Source organism: Blennius ocellaris, assembly GCF_963422515.1.
Source record: "Blennius ocellaris genome assembly, chromosome: 23".
NCBI classification, from domain to species: domain Eukaryota; kingdom Metazoa; phylum Chordata; class Actinopteri; order Blenniiformes; family Blenniidae; genus Blennius; species Blennius ocellaris.
Window position 1 is genome coordinate 14,310,912 of NC_137672.1, and position 20,054 is coordinate 14,330,965.

Genomic DNA, 20,054 nt, shown 5'->3' on the forward strand with positions numbered 1-20,054 from the left:
TTAACGCTTTCTCACCTAATTCTCTCCCTTTGTGTCTTTAGGTCTGTGGATCGCCAGGCGTTTTACCATGCCTGTCCCCCCACCCCTCAATCCCTGCAGACTGAAACACCTGCCCCACACACACCTCCACCCAAAACAAAAAGCTGGCAGCTCCACTTCCCCCGCCCTTTTCCCTCCATCCATCCTCTCTCTTTCTCTCATTCCCCCTGTTCTCGTCTCATCTTTGCCCTCCTCATCACACCTCATCCACTGCGCCTGCCCCAGGGCGACCAAGAGGACGCTACCCGACTCCGTCACATTCCCGGTGTTTCACTGGCTGACTCTCGTCACATGCTGCCTCCTGCCTTCCCTGATTGGAGCAGGAGAGACGTGGGGCGTGGTCTCGGCCTGTCCTTTCCACTGTGTGTGCCGAAACCTCTCGGAGTCGCTCAGTACACTCTGCGCCGACAAGGGCCTCCTGTTCGTCCCGCCACACGTTGACCGGCGCACAGTGGAGCTGCGACTGGCCGACAACTTCATCATGGAAGTGAGTGGAACTGACTTTGTTAACATGTCCGGACTGGTCGATCTGACGCTGTCAAGAAACACCATCCACCTTATTCGACCTATGGCCTTTGCTGACCTGGAGAGTTTACGCTCCCTGCATCTGGATGGTGAGATACCGACAGTGCTCGGATTTCTCAGACATGATGTTTCAAACTTCTACAAAGTGCTGATGTGTACCGTTTGTTGGCATCTAGGTAATCGGTTGACGATACTTGGACCTAGAGACCTGGCAGGTCTGGTCAATCTACAACATCTGATTGTCAACAACAACCAGCTAGTTAAAGTTTCCGTCCAGGCTTTTGACGATTTCTTGCTCACGCTGGAAGACCTTGACATGTCCTACAATAACCTCAGGAGGTAAAAAGCTTTGTCTCTGTTGTGATCGCCCACACACATCCTGCATCCTATCTAATTTATTTTTCTTTAAGTAGAAACACATTATCTGACTCCAGACTCTCGCTGCGCTTAGTTCTGGGTCTCAGAAGTCTATTCTCCTGACACACATTTCAGCCTCTAAAATTTCAAGGCAAAGTGGAAAGAGTTTTTTTTTATGCTCATGTAAAAGTCAGCAAAGACAATGAAGAGAGGCTGCCTGAAACTGCTGAGGCGAGATGGCCATGAGTAAAAGCCCAGTAAAGTAAAAGTGAATCAATTCTGAGGTGGTTGTAATTTGCTTTGACTTCAATTTGGTTAAGACTTGATGAGGTCACTTTTGAGCTCACTACGCTGTGAATAACTGTACATTGCTGTAGGCAGCTTCTATACAAGAGCACCGTGTAGCATTCGGCTCATCGTGCTCAAGGGCAATGGAGGATTTTCTTAGCAGAACTATCTTTTCCTCTGGACTAAATAATAAGTCAGAACAATAATGATGGTCCCTATCCATCCCACCTCACGGTGCTTCACTCCGCTGATGAATTCAGCAGCATTGTGCCGTCAGTCCTGATTAAGATGTTTCATTTGTCTCCTCTACAGGGGCTCTCTGGCCTTTTCTGCAACCTCCACCAAACCATAAGAAAAGAGTAAAGAGTTTTAATGATGCATATATTAGCAAACGCGGTTTGCCCATTTTGGAGGTTGCTGTGGAGAATACAGCGCAGAGAGTCTGCCTCAGAGATTCTGGCCGCGATTAAAAATGCTCCACATGGAAACAGGCCATGTCATATGAGACGGTGGGAGGACCAACCAGTTGGACACACTGATCTTATACTGTACCTCTGAAGCCTGATCGTGTTTCAATGTTCTGAGACACTGGCACTTAAAAATAAACAAACAAAACAAAGAATCAATGGTCAAACTAACTCAATAGAATTTTAGTAATTAAATAACAATAAAAGAACAGTTGCAATTTGATAATTAGCAATGTTTTCCCTTTAGTGCCACCTAAATCTGACTGCTGATGACTATCAAAGCCTCATTATGAAAAATAAATTAACACAATAAAAAACGAGGGCAACAATTTAGGCCATATTCATGATGTGTCCTTGTGCTACACTATCTTCATTATTGTCTTTCCACAAACTAAGACAAAAACATTTTGTAATCAGTTATATATGGCATCTTTGCCTTGAAGACATTCTTCTGTTTAGACTAAATCTGTTGTCACCATTATTCTTACTCTCTGACTGAACGACTAAAAGGACAAAATTCCTCACATTCATCACACAGAGAAATATATTATTGACACTAGATAAGCTTCAGACATTTAAGAATTTACAAGTTAACAAACATAGATAAATAAAAGATAGAGATCAAAATGCAAAACCAACTGTAGTAATGAATGACTCAAACAATGAAAGTCTTCTAAATGTTCCTTCTCTATCTAAATTTTTCTTTTAAAGTTTGTCTCACCAATTGACCCAAATCGGTGAATGATTGCACTTAAGGATGAGTAAATGATAACTGCAGTGTGTCACAGATGGGACTCATGAAAACGAGGGACAGGAAAAAGAGTATCGAGGAAAGCGAGCATCTGCTGTTGTTGCTGTCTGTTACTGCAGTCGTCATTAATTAGTCTTCGCTCATTTCTGCTTCCCGCTGAGCCACATAGGAAAGCACTCGGAACATAAAGAGTGAACTTTGACTGATGTACTAGTGGGAGCACCACCCTTTAATCTGGTTAATGTCTTATACTGTGTCAGCGTAGCCACGAGGGACACAAGCCAGCCGGGGACTGAATCCGACTTCACAGCAGCTGTGGCTTTCTAGACATATTCCCGTTTCTTCGTTTTCCGAAGAGCACATAATCTCGTCTCATATTTATCAATCTAAATGTCCTTTTATGTCTTCAGGGTGCCATGGGAGTCCATTCAGAACATGGCCAGTCTGCACACCATGAACCTGGATCATAACCTGATCGACCACATAGCAGAAGGCGTCTTTGGAGAGCTGTATAAGCTTGCAAGGCTTGACATGACCTCCAACAGACTCCGAACCCTGCCACCTGACCCTCTTTTCGCAAGGTAACTGTTAATCATCTGTCTTTCATGTCTCTCTGAGAGGTGGCTATGGTGGCAATGCTCAGCGGTGTGCAGTACCGGTACCGGGCTCAACATATGGCACTTCACAGGAGGTGCTTGGGCACAGCAACAGAGGAAGACATTCAGTAAAACTTTTAGTCACTGCATTCACTTTTTATTTTGTCATTTAGTTAACCATATGTACAGCATGTAGGCACCACACTAAACTGTTTCACTCTCACCAGTCCACTGGCTGGAACACGTGAGGCAGCTGGTACTATAGAGAATACAAAGCCATCTGTTTTCATTCCCCCATCTTTGTTCTGCGATATAGCAATGAGGCACTGACTTGTTCCATATTATGTTTAGCGCAGCAACTCGCAAAAGAAAGTGCCTCAAAGGTGAATAATACACCCCTTAAAGGTCCACACTTCTTTCAAAATTGTATATTTTATGTTTTAGAAAGAGGAATGGCAAGTAGAGAGGGCATGTGAAGTAATAAAAAAGAGACGATCATTGTAGAGATGCCAACTGAGCTCCAAGTAGTTCAAAGTATCCCCATCTTCAGATAAGTACCCACAACCCTGCTGTGTCACACTCTGGGTGAATTGGTACCTTCAAACCTGAGTGTTCCTGAAACTCTTCAGAAGACATCCCTTCCCTCTTTCGTTCCTATTTAGGTGTAGTTCCTACAAGATATGATGCTAGATTTACAAATGCCAGCCGTTGAAACGTGACTACCTGAGCTTGTTATCTGTGTATGGAGAGCCAGCCTTATATACAGCAGGATTCATATAAATCTTTTCTTTTGTGTTTTTTTTTTTTTTTTAACTTCTTTATACTGTAAAACACAAAAAGCATCCAGCCTCCCAGTATAAGTTGATGCTCACATATAATGATTCCGCTGCCCTTTCAAAACAAACCTGGATAAGAAAATGGCAAATGAGTGAAATCTAATAAGAATGTTTGAATTGCATGTATAAACAGAACTAAAGTATAAGTGCTGTCCCCACTGTGTGTGTGGCTGCTGCAGAGTAAAAGCTGCTAGTTTGTTTTTATCGGTCTTATTACACACATTTGGACTACGTTCAAAGCAGCTTAATTAGATAGAAAGCTTGAGAAGGGCTTGTTTTTTTCTTTAATAATTGTAAATTATTCCAATCTGAAAACGTAAACCTGCTTATGATGGTGCCGCAGTGTTACTCCTGGGTAGATGCATAAGTGCCTGCTGAGGATGATTTTTGTAATGTGTAGGTCCTCTTTCTAATATCTTCTTATCAACCTGCTGATGCCATAACTTTACTTGATACAAAAGCTATTTCAGTTTCATTAAACTGCGCTCTTGAACCCTCTACAATTAAATTTTCAAATAAAACTATAAAATTAAAGAGATTAATCTGTGTGGTTGGGGAGATAATGAGAAACTTGAAAAGGAGTGAAAAATCTTGATCAAATAGTGTTCTTGAATTTGTATTTTAGCATTAAAAAGGTCTACAACTGTGTAATTTGTTCACCATTCTTTCATCGTCAGGTCCCAGACCGGCGCCATAAGTCCCACACCCTACAACGCTGTCATAAGCCTGAATTTTGGAGGGAACCCGCTGCACTGCAACTGTGAACTGCTGTGGCTAAGGCGCCTCATCCGCGGAGACGACATGGAGACATGTGCTACTCCTCCTCACCTGGCTGGAAGGTAAACATCATCAGTCATTTGTAACAATCCCCTAATAAGTGAAGGCGTTCTCTGTATTAGGAGAACAATATAGTAGAAAAACAAATGTCAAATATAATTACTTAGATCAGTGTTTTCTTAGTCCAGTCCAAGGACAAGTTGCCCTATAAGCTGTTGAACCAGACCTGCTTTAGTACACATCTCATTAAAGGCCTCATATTTTGACACCTTAACAGGATTTTCATGTGTGCAAGACTAGAAACAGGAATAAAAACCTGCAGGGCAGACAGGCCATGAGATCTGACTACTTAACCACTGGTTTGATCCTTCAAACTAGTTTTCACTCTTGAACCTCTCTGTTGAATATAACTATGAAGTCAAAAGTAAGCTGTGACAACAAAGAGCTTTGGAGAGAAAAAAATAGCATCTGCTGTATTCAATTGCCATTGCTGCCATAATTAATTATATTCAGCCTTTTTTACTGTGTGAAATTGTTCTGATCTTCACCCTTAAATTGAGGGAGCAAGCTGAGTTTTAAGCAAATACATGCTATTAATCTGCCGAACCCATCTCTGATGAAAAATCTCTGTTCTGAGCCCAAGATGTCACACTGCTGCACCGTTTTTGTTTGTTTTTACTTCAATGGTTTCACACTACTTGCCTCTTTTTCTTTGCAGATATTTTTGGTCAATCCCAGAGGAGGAGTTCACTTGTGAACCACCCCTCATTACCCGTCACACCCACAAGCTCTGGGTTTTGGAGGGCCAGCGTGCCACACTGAAATGTCGTGCCATTGGTGACCCTGAGCCGGTGGTCCACTGGGTTTCGCCGGACGACCGCATCATTGCGAACTCGTCCCGGACCAGCTCCTTCAGCAATGGGACCTTGGATATGCTGGTGACGGTTGCCAGAGATGATGGAGCGTATACATGTATCGCAATAAATGCAGCAGGTGAAGCAACAGCTACAGTGGACTTGAAAATAATCCCTCTGCCACACCGAGGTGGAGCTGGTGGAAACTCGGGGAGCACCAATGTTAATACCAAGAACAATCGGAATGTGACCAATGGGATTTTAAGGAGCGATCCAGGCTCGTCGGATATCAGCACAGGGAAAAACGGAGGGATTAACAACGGCGTGGGACGCGCAGGGGAGGCGGATGACGGGAGGCGAGGCGGAGGGGAGGCCAATGAGGGTGACGGCAGTCGGACCACCGACGGGGAAAGAGTCGATGATGGAAGCATGGAGGACGAGGAGGAGGAGGTGGAAGGGCGGATGGTTGGAGTACAAGGAGTGACATCCACCTCGGCGCAGGTCCGATGGGATTTGGGACGTTTGTCTACAGCTTACGTTGTCTGGATGTATCAGATACAGTACAACTGCACTGCCGATGATACCCTTATCTACAGGTCAGTTTAACTTTATCTATTATACAATTTACTCACAGTGCAAACATGGAAGTCTTGACACAATTGACACTTTCCATCAGGTTATCTGTTGTCAGTTTCTCCTCTATATCAGCAACCACAAGCCATTTTAACATTTGTATCAATGCTGTCCAATGCTTAAAAGGTGAAACATGCTTTCATGCAAAACCCCTGAAATATTTATCTATGACAGCATGACACAGAAGTGAAACTGTTCATCTTGTACACGGACGGACAGATAGCTCAAGGGAAGGATGAATGGGGAGACAGATGAATGGATCAAGGGGCGACGGTAGTTAATAATTTATCTCCATCACTGCATGAAACTAAAACCTAACAGGTGAACAGTCTGTGCATATGGATGAATGCAGAACGAGAAAAAAAAAGGGAGATATATTCATTGAGGGAGAAAAAAGGAACTTGAAGGATGGAGAATGTCCCAAAAACATACTGAATATCTGACTATGACAGGGAGATGCATCCACTATCCAAATTTTGAAATAATAGTGAGAGAATTGAGCAGGAATGTATATTTAATCTGAATTAACATTTAAGTCGGAAGTAAGTCATGCCATTTGAATTTCAAATCAGATTTCTTCACACTTCAATGTCCTTGCTTACTCACCGTGCTCTCGGAAGCACATAACCATTGAAAAACCCTGGATTTGAGGTTAAGGGCTGCAATGTTCATCTTGTTAGCACAAATTATTTAGGACACCACATTACAACTTTCAAGTGCAGAGTTCTGGAATAGCATGAGGTGAAAAACTTAACTCCATGCAGGAGAAAAAGTCTGCAATGCTGACAGGTTTTGTTGTCTCTGCGTTGCTGTAACGCAACTGTGGGACTTGCAGAGGGAAAGAACAAGAGGCTCCACTACTGTAGACGCTCAGAGAAGGCAAAAAGATTAGAAAGACAAACGGATCAAAGCAGAACTTGTGTGAAACGCACCTTTGTTGCATGAAGAATTTGGATCACAAGCTTCTCACTGTCTGTGCTTATACTGTGAAACTATGATAGACTCACAAACTAACCACTCAAATGTCCAAGTAAACCACTACAAACGGATGAACAAGGACGTGGAGTAAATCATTCTAAAAGCAGCGGACACATGAATGGACTCCTGCCTTTCCTTATAGTGTTGCTTGAGTTTAAGCTTCTTGGTGTACTTACATATGCAATACTACTTGTGAATTATAAGTAGGCACAAAGTTTGCCGAATCGGAATCTCCAGGCATTTCATAATGAAACATTCATGTGTGGGCTCGCTGCTGCAGCCACGCAGTTACAAGGACGGTGAGGGAAAAAAAAGAAAGAAAGAAAACAGGAAAGAATGAGGGCATGTTGGGCTTAAACTGGCATTATCTGTATGTTTGCAGGTTTCTTTGGAGTTGGCATTTAAATTGGGGTTGAGCATAATTTCCCTCAGGTGTTATAAAAACGGCAATAAGCTGTAAGCGTTATCGAGGAGGGACAAATGGAAGCAACCTTTTGACAGGAAGAGGGCACGGAAGACAGACAGATGGAGAGATTATTGGGAAGATGAAAAAAAACTGAATGTGCCTATAATCATACGGATTGAGGAAGGAAGAGGAAGGAAAATGACAGCCAGGGGTGAATCTAAAAAAGATGGATGGGTAGAAAAAACTAATAGTTAAGCCAAGTACAGAGTCAGAAGGAAAGAAATGGGTGAAATTTTAGAAAGGAATGGGGCCTTCGAGGTTCCCAGAGGTGGAAGAGAGGAACTGAGGGAAAGGGTGAATATAATCTCTCCACAAATCATCCTGGGAGATATTTAGATGAAAGAAGGATCGGTTAGAGGAAAGAGACAGACTGATGGACAGACAGGCAGACAGACGGACGTAGAAGAGAAGAGTGTGTGTTCAATCAGTCCTTGAGGAGAAAAGCAAATAGGTGAGTGGGAGGAAAGTTATTTAACTTCATCACTAAAATAGAGACCATGTGTGTACACAGCAGACATCCACCAGGGTATGGAAGAAAGAGAGTGAATGGAGAGATGGAAAAAGGAAGATGGAGGATGGAGCATCCAAAAACTCAGATAAAAACTCAAAAAAATAAATAAATAAGGGAGCAGAGAGATGAGGAAACAAAAGGTGAGGGAATGTTGTGAAAGCCCCACGGCAACGTGTCCGCCCACAGCAGAGAGGGCAGGGTGGATGAAGAGACGAGAGTAAATATGTGTCCTATTGAGATGCCACTTCAAAACAAAGGAGTGCAGAGTCTGCACAGTCCCGTGGCATGTTTGTGTCAATTACACAGGAAACTAATTAAATGATTGAATTAAATGAACTGAATGAGATCGCAACTCCCTCACTGATCGGCTGTGTTAATTCCTCTGTGGAAAACCCTCTAATAATAAGGGAGGTTGTTAACGAGTCAAAATTTGTTATCTCTATAAACCAAGACTGGGATTGCAAAATGCTTGAATAGAAGTGAGGAAAATAACAGGGGTGCTTGGTTAATCGATATCTCTGGCTGAGAAACTAAATGCTGAGCTTGGGAATAACAGTAAGGTCTTCATATTTCTCCTTCAAATCCCAGCCTCCCTCACAAAATTTAATCCAAAAAGGGTGACACAGTTAAAAAAAATCTCTCTCTTAAGGGCCCAAATGTAAAAAAAAAAAAAATGGCAGCATCAGTGGAGGTGAAGGCTCAGTTGAGCAGCTTGAGACAAGGAAATGCTGAGCCCCGCAGAGCAGAGGGGGAAAACAGAGGAGAGATAAGCAAAAACAGACCGAGTAAAGGCAAGCGGTATCACGGGCGAGACGCAGAAGCTCAGTCAAGAGGGAGTAGGCGATCACAAGTTTGACTAAACCCAAAACAAATTGGACCAGCAGGAAAACAAAAACACTGGATAAGTGATGCATTGCGATCGAGACGCAGCGGCTGTTTTAAAGGTGAAACCGAAACGCGAGGTCTTTATCAAGCTGCCGAGGAGAAGAGGACGCAGTAGGAGACTCAGGGCATAAGAGAGGCACAGAGAAACCAGTCTCGGGGGGGAAAGATGAGACAGAAATGGAAAGGGAAGCATTTGAAGGGAAACATACCACAATGCTGCCAGGAGTTTCCTGTATAGATTTCTATCAGACTGCCAGTGTGCCACTGCCAACTGCAATATCACACTGGCTAACAAGTGAGAGTGAATAGGAGTCAACCAGTTATATATATATGGATTTCTGTTCATATCGTGTTGTTGTGGTTGTTACCGCTGTTGTATGACCGCTCAGACAGGTGGACACAACACCAGGCCAGCTGAATTAGGCCAAGGATGGATAGAGAGAGAGGAGGAGGGGGGGTGGGGGGACAAAGAGACAGAGAGAAAGAGGATTTAGAAATGAAAAGCAAGACAACACGGCCAGCAACCAAAAGTGGGCATGGAGAGTGTGAGCGAGGTGCAGACACAGTGAGACAGAGGCATATAGATTACAGAGCAGCAGAGTCCATTGTGCGACTGCCAGATTTAATCATCTTTAAAAGGTCAGTCGGATGCTCGAAAGACCTGCCTCCATTTTAGCGCGGCTTGTCTAATTCTGATGGCATCTGTGACAGAGCCAGGTGGGATATCTTCCATGTGGTGTCCGCTGGGCTCTGCTCACCCTGACGCCCTCGGCCCCCCTCGACTACATCGGCTGATCCTCCTTCCTGGAGCTGTGCCACCGTGTTACACTACCACACTTCGGTGCCTGGTCGTCTCTGGCAAGATGATGTTCACATAATGTGAAAAGAGCAGTGTCAAAAAAAGAAAGAAAAGAAAGTCCCGGTTGTGAGCAGCCACCCACTGACAAACGTGTGTGCAGCCTACCTGAAGGACAAAGAACAGGAGTCAGGAAGTGTCCCTCCATGGAAATGAGGCAGCATTCCTAAAGAAACCCCTGGGGTACCATCTGTTCCAGAATTTGTCATTTTTTTCCAGCATGATTTCTAGCTTAAATACAGAGACAGGAATGCATAATATGGAAAGTTAATACAAAAAAGGTATAGAATATATAGGAGTGAACATGGCTCAAAACAGGATTTGACTCACATAAGCGTTCATGTCATGATAAGTTACCTTTTATGTGTGCTGGATTTGACATTATTTCACCATTCTGCATGTGTGCATATGAAGATCGTATATAATGAAGGCTGCACAATGATGTGGTTGGCACTCCCAGGTGCATGTTCCTGGGAGTGTGTGCATTGTTTTTTGTTCATAGGCCTTTGACGCGATGACAATATGCAATGATTTTGCATTGAACTCTAAAGAAGATAATTGGTGAACATGTTGCTGCATGACCTAATGAGCTTAATTGAAGAAAACATGCATGTTTGTATAGATGATTTAAGGTTTTGTTGAGGTTGATTAGTACTTTCATAGCCGTGGCACTGATTTGCAACAGGTACATGTAAAGCATTCTTTTGTTCATCAACAGCTATGCAATCAAGCCACTAAATTACTCCAGTTTGAATGAGCTTGTCATCAACCAACCCACATATAGTTAAGAGTAGCCCTGCAATTCATCACATTTTACAGAATCGGTGTAAATTACATATCTCAACATCATCTGATGTGCATTCTGTTTCTTCTTGGTATGGTTTTATAGGTAGATGAGGTTTTTCAGAAACTGCAGCAAGGTATTGCCACATAAAGTATGACAGTGGGGCATATGTATTATCAAATACACACCTGAGGCAAAAGTTTTATACTAAAGTCATCTCAGGAGTGTGAAGGCCCGGTGTGAAGGCCCGGAAGAATATTTCACAATTGCACCCCAGTCACAACAGGAGCAGCGTTCCTGCTGGGCCCTCAAAGTGCCAAGTATGGCTCTGAATTTAATGGGAACGGAGGCGATCACAGGGACAGGGAGAGCTCCAAGATGCACAGAGAATCCTGCAGAGTTTAAGAAATAATGAGAGTAATGAAAGTGGAGTCCAGCAAAAAAAAAAAAAAAAGAAAGTTGAAAGTTGAAAGGGACAGGTTGAGAGTTTGACAGCCATAGGAAAGGCGCGTGCTGTGAAATAGACAGCTGAGAGCGTGGCTAATGAGTCACAAAAGGAGACGCAACTGAAGGAGGAAACTGAAACTAAAAAGCAGGTGTATTACAATGGCACTCATGAGAGTACTGAACGAAGCCATACGTATATTTAAAACATACACACACCGGTATATGGATGGCTGGAGCCCACATTATGCTGCTGTGAAAATATTTTCTCACCGCTGGAGAGAACAGGCCTATGCAATGTCTTCAATTGCTGTCATGTCACATACGTCTCCCTGTGTTGCACACTATGATATTACAGAAGAAACTGATATCAGCATCCTATTTTATCCTGATAACCAATACAGGAATATATACAAGAAACGAGATAAGTACATCTTCTGAGGCACGGACAGATAAGGATGTAAGGAGAGATAAAACAGCAGGGCAGGGTGGAGGCATGCCGAGACAAAGATGGAGAAGGTAGGAGGCAGGAGGACAGACAAGGAGCGAGACCGACAAAAGCATGAAGGAGAGGAAGGTGAGAGAGAAAGGGAAGGAGGGGGTGAAGCAGGGTCGAGCTGTGTCCCATGTGAAAATGCAATTAGGTGTTCACCACCGTGTCAATACATATGTCAGCTCCCATCAGACATATTAGAAGAAAAAAAAGGAAGAAAGGGTCAGCACTCGATACATATGTCACTCTCTATTACGGTATATGGTCGGGGGAAGGAAAGAGAGAAAAGTGCGGCAGAGAGGGAGGGGTGGGTGGGGGGGATTCATACTGTCGTTTATTGGGTGGTTAGATTAAAATGAAGAGAGCAGAGGGATAAGTGATAGAGAAAGACAAATACAAGGGGGATTGGCGAGGAGAAAGAGGTCATTCAAGAAAAAAAAGCGAGAATGAGAGAGAGAAAAACAAGTGAATCAGGCGGGGCGAGAAAAACCAGGCCAAATGAGGAAAAGCTGAATGTGAATGCCAGATTAAGGAAAGCAAAAAGACAGAAGGGGGGGGTGAAAGAAAATCTGGGAGGGGAGAGAGAATGAGAGATTGACAGAGAGACAGATCAAGGAAAACAGAAGAAACAAGCAGACAAAAATCGAGGGAGACGGCGCAAAAGAAAGTAAACAGTCCAATAAATCAAGCCCAAAAAAGTGAACTGAAGGGTGAATGAACAAAAGATGTGACAAAAGGATGGAAAAAGGGAAAGGAGAGCAGTATAGATGGATAATTGCTTTGTTGTTTCGCCTCTTCCCTTGTTCACGATGCTCTCTGGTGTCAGACCACCAGGACTGGTAATGCAGCCAGCATATGAGGCAGCCAGAGTAACAAGAAAAGGCGACAAAAGAAAAATTGTAAAAAAAAAAAAAAAGAAAAAGAGATGGGAACAGGAAGACAGGACAATCCTTTCTCCTCCACTCCTCTCACCTGTCTCTTTCCCTCTCTTCCCCCCTCTCCTAAGTTACTAATAATTACCCGTTTCTGTGTCACCAGCTTGAATAAAGCACTCCCTTCTCTCTTTCACTCCCCTCCTGCATTTGCGTGTGCACACCCTCCTTTTGCAGGGTTTAAACATAATTAGCAGCGTAGAGCAGACTCTCTTAGTATGTTACGGGATGCTGCACAATGTCCAAGTATGCGAGTGGGGTTAGGTTTGGAGATAACCCAGCACCTTCAAAGAAACCTATTCAGTCGACTTTTAGTTCAGACCAGCACAAGCTGCGCTTTATATTCATGAACAGGCATCGTCTCACAGACGCCAAGGTTTTAGGTGAAGTTCATTTCATATGTACTGGCACCGTATAGCTAAATAATGTTAAAAATGCATTATGCAGCGAGTGGTCGCAGATCAGCATATCAAAGCTGCGTGCGTTTGTGAACGCGTCCGCGTCTTCCATGTATATTTTAGTGGATTTGCTTGGCTATTTCTGTCACTGCCAGCATAGCAAAAACAACTAGAGACGTGTTTCACAATCTCGGGAGAAGATGCAGGGGGGGGTTGAGGGAGGATGAGTAATATAAGATGAGGGCAAATGGAGAGGTGGCAGGGAAAAAGGAAAAGAGGAGGGGAAGGAGGAGGAGGAAAGAGCAGACATACCTAAAAAGGAAATGACAGGAAGGTGAGGAGAAGGAAGGAGGACTGGGAGTAAGAGGAGGAGTGACCTTGGATGTTAAATCATGGTACATGGTTATCGCGTTGGCTAATAGAGATATAGTACGCTGACTGTGAAAAGAGGAGAGGCTGGGAGGTCAGGTGGAGCCCAGCAAGAATAGCCGAAAGGATTTGTGGCGAGCAGAGCTGACTCTCTGCAGAAACACAGGCGGATACAGAACACAGAAGAATACAGAGGAGACAAAGAGAGACAAGGACAAGAAGAGTTAGAACAGAGTGCTAAAGGCGTTTGGTGAAAGGAAGCAAGAGGAAAAAGGTTGAATGTGGAACAAAAGAGGGGAGCACCACTGCGGATTTAGGTAAAAAGTAAGGCAGGATGGGCGATTACAAAGCAATAAAAAGGGCAGGACAGCTAAGAGGGAATCAGCGAAATGAGGGAAATCTGTTATTAAAAGATGGATAGTGGGGTGAGGAAGCTACTTTGAGGGGAAGAGGATCTACAATAAGCTAAAAAGAAGGATGGAGGGTGGGATGATGGATAGAGCCAAAAAAGGAAGGGATGTTGAATGGCAGGATTAGGAAAAAAAAAGACTCAAGGATTTACAGAATGTCTGTGTGTGTTTGTGTGTGTCAGACAATGGGCAGAATATATAGATGTTCTAGATTTTCACAGTTCATGCAACAAAAAAGTGCGGTTGTTCCACATAAATCTGCAAACAATCCCAGTTGGTGACGCCACATATCAGAAAGGAGCCAAAAACAACAGCACAAGATTTATTAGATTATGTTAAGACAGTTTTCTTTGCAGCATCCAATTCAAACTATGTATAGACACTTGAGCGATGGGGGAAATGAAAGGGAAAGAACACGAATAATCGTTCAAATAAATAAAAGAAACTGAAAATTGATTTCAATAACAACCCTTTGTTGCATGGAACCAGCCCCTCGTGGCGTTCACGGCTCCCCATAGTGATGGTCAAGTCTTCTGCCTCATGGGGTTCCAGCAATTAGCCGCACACATAAAGCCTCTGGATGAATTGACACCACTCTAATATCTAAAAGCCTTCTATAAGCCTATTTAATGACCCAGGTTGTTGTTTTTTTTCACCCCCATAACAGACACAGCAGAAGTGTTGCGAACGCTGCTCAGTGTTTCAAATGTGGATGAGAGACCACTGTCTTTACTGCTGTACTCCACAGAGGGTGATTCACAATCCCCTGGTGCAACGGATTGCCTGGGGCCTTTAATTTAGCGTTGTCATACATCAGGTATTTGGCTGTAATTTCAGGCTTTACTTGAGTTGTAAATATGACACAGGAATATAAAAAAAAAAACCAAAACATTAGCTTAAAATGCTGCCGTTTTCTAGCCAAACGTTAGTTACTGCTCTGGTGTTCTGTTGGGTTTTTTTTTTTTTACTCAGAATAGTTGAGGTTTATTTCACAGAGCTGCAGACACTTTGCAGAATAAACATTCTTTGAGTGGAGCGATTAACTGAAGGAGACATTTAATCTAATGAATCCATTTGAAGAGTTACAATGGATGCCACCATTTACAAGAATATTATGGCATATTAGTTTTCCCAAATCCCCTTGGTAGGCAAATAAATGTTCACATGTGATGTCTTATTGCATTGCTTAGTGTTTATGCTTTCGATATGTTTGAAAACCATTTACATGTTGGCACCGAGAAACAAATAAAAAACAAAAAAAAAAGATGACAGCCACTCTAAAAGAGCTGTAGAGTGATATTGATGCGAGCCATCTCGCCTCATAGTGGGAAGGTTCTTGTTTGGATTGGGCCTGGAGGCCTTCATGAATGGAGAATGGTTGTTTCTCTCTGTGCATGTTCGGGGGTTTTCCCTGGCTGCCCGACTGTCCTCAAACAGTCCAAAAAAACATGCATTTCAGGTTAGCTGGTAACTCTAAATTGCCCATAGGTGCAGACTGTGCTCGTCTGTCCCCGCTGTCTTTGCCCTGTCATGGTGCATCCTGCCTTTGCCCATAGTCAGATGGCACCAGATCAAGCTGGGTAAGGTGGCACAAATCATGAATTTATCGTCGTGGAGGTTGATGGATCATAAGTGTTCAATGCGTGGCCACTGCAAGACAAGGTGCCGTTCTGAAATTACTGTTCCGCAGAGCCAAATAATGAGCCCTTGCCATGGCAACGCTCACCTGAGCTGTAATTCGCTCCAGTACGCAGAATAAGTTAACTAGCAAATTTGTGACTGTGTTGGAGAGAACTCTACAGTGACTTAATGACGACTGAATGAGGGTGGCTTTAATGAGAATGGCCCATGCATCTGTTCAGATTATAGTGAAGCCGGAAAATGTCAGACAGTCCATTCTAACTCCTTATTAAAGTCATACAGAGTTTCTGTAGGAAAATGATGACTTTTGGGATATTTCAGTGCCAGTTTTTACGGCTCAAATCACTCCAGGTGACTTGCAAAAGCAAAGTACCTCCGTTTGTAATTCTCCCTTCAGTTCTATATTCTACCTGTGCAGTGGTTGGTATTCTGGGCATTTGCCAAAAGAAAAATTCTAATTTTGTTCACTTTTAAGTCTTGAACAAGCAGAGGAAATCTGTGATCAATATTCTGACTGAGCTATACTATTACCAAAATCCATGGGTTTGCCCTGTAGCTTGCTTCAAGTAGGCTCCTCTTATTTCCCAGGTAACTTTGCATAATTCAAGACATCTAATCCCATCATCCCATCCCATCAACAGTGATTCGAATACATATGAGAACTCGCAGTCTGCCCGGATTAATATGAAAATTTTAATTAAGTAGAAGTAGCCGATTGCACCAAATTCAAAATTGAAGGAAAAAAAACCAAAAAAACGAGCACACCAATCTGCTTCGATATTTTCTCTCTTTTAATGCATTATAAACAGAAAAGGTGAGGAGCCTTCTGCAGAAGCTCCTTGCAAGTCTGAGTCATCCTTGATGGCATTTATATGCTGTAGCTCAACTCTGAAGGGAACCGGGATGGTGAGGAATGAACGACGCAAATAAGTCCTTTGATACAGCACAAACACGGAGGAAAAAAAGAGGGAAGTGGACCACCAAAGAAAAAGGTAGAGAAGAAAAACAAAAGAGGAATCATGGAATAATAGTTGTGTTCATAAAAGTACACAAACACTTACTTGCCCACACAAGAGGGCAAAGTCATGTTCATCAGTGGCAAGACACTTGAGGTGTGCTCCAGATGCCCACGCACACTTTACCCGAGCGTACTACATACCTGCGAAACCATCGAAATACACACACATTCATTCCGCCATGTCATATGTGAAACACACGCTGAGACACGCAATCACAACTTATGTAACGCCTGCACTCCATGTCCTCATCGCCACCTTACTTGATTTGTTTTTCTCCTCCTCCCTCTCTTGCTATTGTTCACCTCTCCCCCATTTGTTAGTTCTAACGGCTGCTGGAACACTTAAAATGAGGACACATTCAAAGCACTTCTCTTTTTATTATCCCACGCAAGCGCTCGCTCATTACAGGCACACGCAAGAACACATTTGCAGGCAACAGAAGACAAGAAAAAAAAAAATGCTTTCTTGCAATCGTCACCACAAAACTTACCAACCTTACTGTGTATTTTTTTAAGGGAGTTGAACATTGAATCTGAAATGGCTACTTTTGGAGTTGAATTGTGAGGTTTTATAAAATGGCTCGACGTTTGCTTCTTGCAGGGATTCAAGTACGTGCACGTATACACACCCCCTGCTCTCCAATTGAGCAGACAGAGTTCTCTTTTCATGTTCCCCAGGCGCTCTCTCCATCAATAGCCTCATTTTCCCTCTCTCCCCCTGCTGCAGTACCCACCTCCGTGCAGTTTCTAGCCATCCTTTCATTCCCCCATTCCTCTGCCTCTTTTCCAATAGTCAACCATTTCTGCTCAAATCCATCAACACGTTTGCATATTCAGATTAGGTTTCAAGTTATTGCAGATATTGTACATTTTTCTGGACACAGCGTGTTTCTTTATCGGACTGATGTGTGCTTTTTCTTTTCGCATTCCTCTTTTAGGATCCTGCCATCAACCATTGACCGATTCCTGCTGAAGAACTTGGTTGCCGGTGTGGACTACAACCTGTGTGTGCTGGCGATTTTTGATGACACAATAACATCGTTGGCCGCCACAAAGGTCCTGGGTTGTACTACATTCTCCACCAAGGATGTCTACCCGGCGTGCCGCTCTCTCCAGGCCCACTTTCTGGGCGGGACGCTCACCATACTGGTTGGAGGTGTTGTTGTCGTCACCCTGCTGGTGTTTACCGTGGCGCTCATGGTTCGCCACCGTGTTTGCAATCATACCGACCACATGATATGTCACAATGGCAACACTGAGGCAGGAGGCGGGGCCTGTTGTCAGAGTGGAGGTGTTGGAGGCGGGGACAAAGGGGGAAACAGCAGCAGTTGCTACCAATCAAATGGATCTGGTGATATGATGATGGTGGTCCTACCCAACGGTTTGCCTTCGAAAAGAGGAGGAGAGAAGGAGAAAGAGAAGGACAGGGAAAAGGAAAAAGAGGTGGCAGATTCCGCTTCTTCTCAGCCCCCCAAACTGCCTCCAAAGCCCAGGGCAAAACCTAAAGTCAACCTGGAGCAGTTTCTTTCAACTGGGGGCGTGGTTTCTACTACGACCGGAAGTGAGATGGCGCTGGTGGTGAGGCAGCGCAAGCTGGACAAGGTGCCGCCATATGAAAGTGACAGAACTCCACTCTACTACTCCCCCTCTCCACCCTCCACCCTGCCCCGACAGTCACATTCCAGAGAGCGCCCGAGACCCCGTCTGGAGCGAGAGCTGACCAACCGAGCCAGTTTCTCCTTGGCTGCTCCCCTGAGAGACTCCGAGCTGTTGGACTGGAGGATAACTCCCAGAGGTAGGGACAGATGGAACTCCTCACAGGCTTATCAAAGCCCTCTCACCCCTCTAAGTCCTGCCTGTGGGACCGTTAGTAAACGACGGCACTCATTGGATATGGGCTCCTCGGTCGCCCTAGCGACCGATGCTGCTGCGACTGTTGCCAGGCGCTACGGTGCCGTCAGTTACGCCAAGCGACTGAGTGTAATCTGGACCAGGCGGAGTCAGTCACTTCACGGGATGCTGGTGCAGTGCGCGTCGACCACAAGCACAACTTCTTCAACGACCAGCGACGAGGCTGAAAACAGCGGGGGCTTCGGGCCTCGGTGTAATCTCCAAAGGGGATACATCCACGCTTACAACACCACCAATTCCAACTCTAACAGTGGGGTTACAGTGGGTCAAACCAGCAGTTTAAAGGACAGAGGTCGGGAGAAGGGGAAGGACGGAAGGAGCGCTGAGGAACTGGAGGAAAGTGTTGTATAGAAATTGTGGATGGAGACTTTAAAAACATGAGGGGGATAAAGGGTTCTATGAATGAAATATTTATTAAAGATGGCTAAAGAGGTAGAGAGATATTAGGGGGACAGAAAAGGGTGGAACATAAAAAACAGTAGAAGAGGGAACGATTGTCAGGTCAGATGGTTGACATGATGGAGAAAAGAAAAATTGCCTTGACTCATTTATGCAGCTCCTTGATTCGGCCTGGAAGGAGTCAAGAAAAAATAGAGAGCAGAATGGTACACCTAAAAGTCAGTGTCGAATTTTAAGAGGGTATCTCACTGACTTCAAGAATGATGGGCAGAAACAAAAGTGGGGATAGAGAAGTGACAAGAAAATCGGGAGAGTGTAAAAAAAAAAAAAAAAAAAGAAACCATTGTGGAGGGCCCATTTCAAAATTGTCTTTAAATAGTTGAGGCTGGAGTGCCCCAACAAAAGCAATGAAAGATAGTAGAGACAAAGAATGTGACAATGTGAACGGTATATAGTGAAGCATAATCAAAGGGAGCGGGGGAGACTTTAATAGTGCAACTGAACAAAGGTTGTGTAGCAGAAGCGCTGTGTGGATCTCAGTAAAGTCAACAAACTAATACAGACTTTTGCTAACACTTCAAAACCTCCAGAGTGCCAGCCCCCACACCACCACATGGATTTACACTGGATCAAACACAACACCACGACTGGTTTTGCTGGAGAGAACCTCTCGTCTGACTAAAGTATAACAGTAAAAACGGACTGGAGGCCAGAGCTCCACTCCGTTACTTTGATTTTGGACTCCCAACAACGGACGGACATTTCAAAAGTATTTTCCAAATCGTAACGAATGTGACTTTATGTCCTCTGTTGTCAGGACAATGATTTTGGCTTGCTGTGCCTGCGGATTATGGGAGTATAAATACAGAGCTGGGCGCATTTGACACGATCAATCGATACGGGCTGCAAACGGCGAGTGGTGCACAGACATTATTAAAAGAAAGACATTGGGATTACAATGGAGTCGATATGGATTACAAAATGGAGGAGACAGGAGTGTGTGATGGAACATGCGAGTGTGCGCATTTCTGAAAGACGAGATCACGCTGGATGTCAGTCGATATTGGAGCAGACAAATGAATAATGCTAATGGATGCATAAGTGTGCATGCATTGATGGATCACGGATGGATCAGGGTGCGTGTCTGTGTGTGTGTGTGTGTGTGTGTGTGTGTGTGTGTGTGTGTGTGTGTGTGTGTGTGTGTGTGTGTGTGTGTGTGTGTGTGTGTGTGTGTGTGTCTGTGTGTGTGTGTGTTCAGGAGGGGCAGTCCAGTCAACAAGACTCCACCGTTTTAACATGTTTCTGGACAAGCTGTGGGGAACAAAAAAGGAATGGTGGACCAGTGGTGGTAAACTCAGTGTGAAGAAAGAGGAAATTGTAACTAGATTTTCAACACAAGCAGTAAAAAAAAAAATCACAATCCTCAGTAATGTAGC

General features: G+C 43.9%; 2 protein-coding genes across 2 annotated transcripts in view; one reads left to right on the forward strand and one right to left on the reverse strand.

The window, feature by feature from the left end:
- Positions 1-20,054, reverse strand: part of pcxb (pyruvate carboxylase b) — a 303,687-nt gene that overhangs the window by 116,349 nt on the left and 167,284 nt on the right. The gene's annotated exons all lie outside the window — the stretch shown is intronic.
- On the forward strand, positions 68-18,570 carry LOC308146805 (leucine-rich repeat and fibronectin type-III domain-containing protein 4; the record flags this gene model as incomplete). Its single annotated transcript, XM_080518733.1, has 6 exons — positions 68-653; positions 741-903; positions 2,838-3,008; positions 4,537-4,698; positions 5,355-6,086; positions 17,247-18,570. 6 exons carry the CDS (start codon positions 68-70, stop codon positions 18,568-18,570), a joined length of 3,138 nt encoding a protein of 1,045 aa, XP_080374859.1.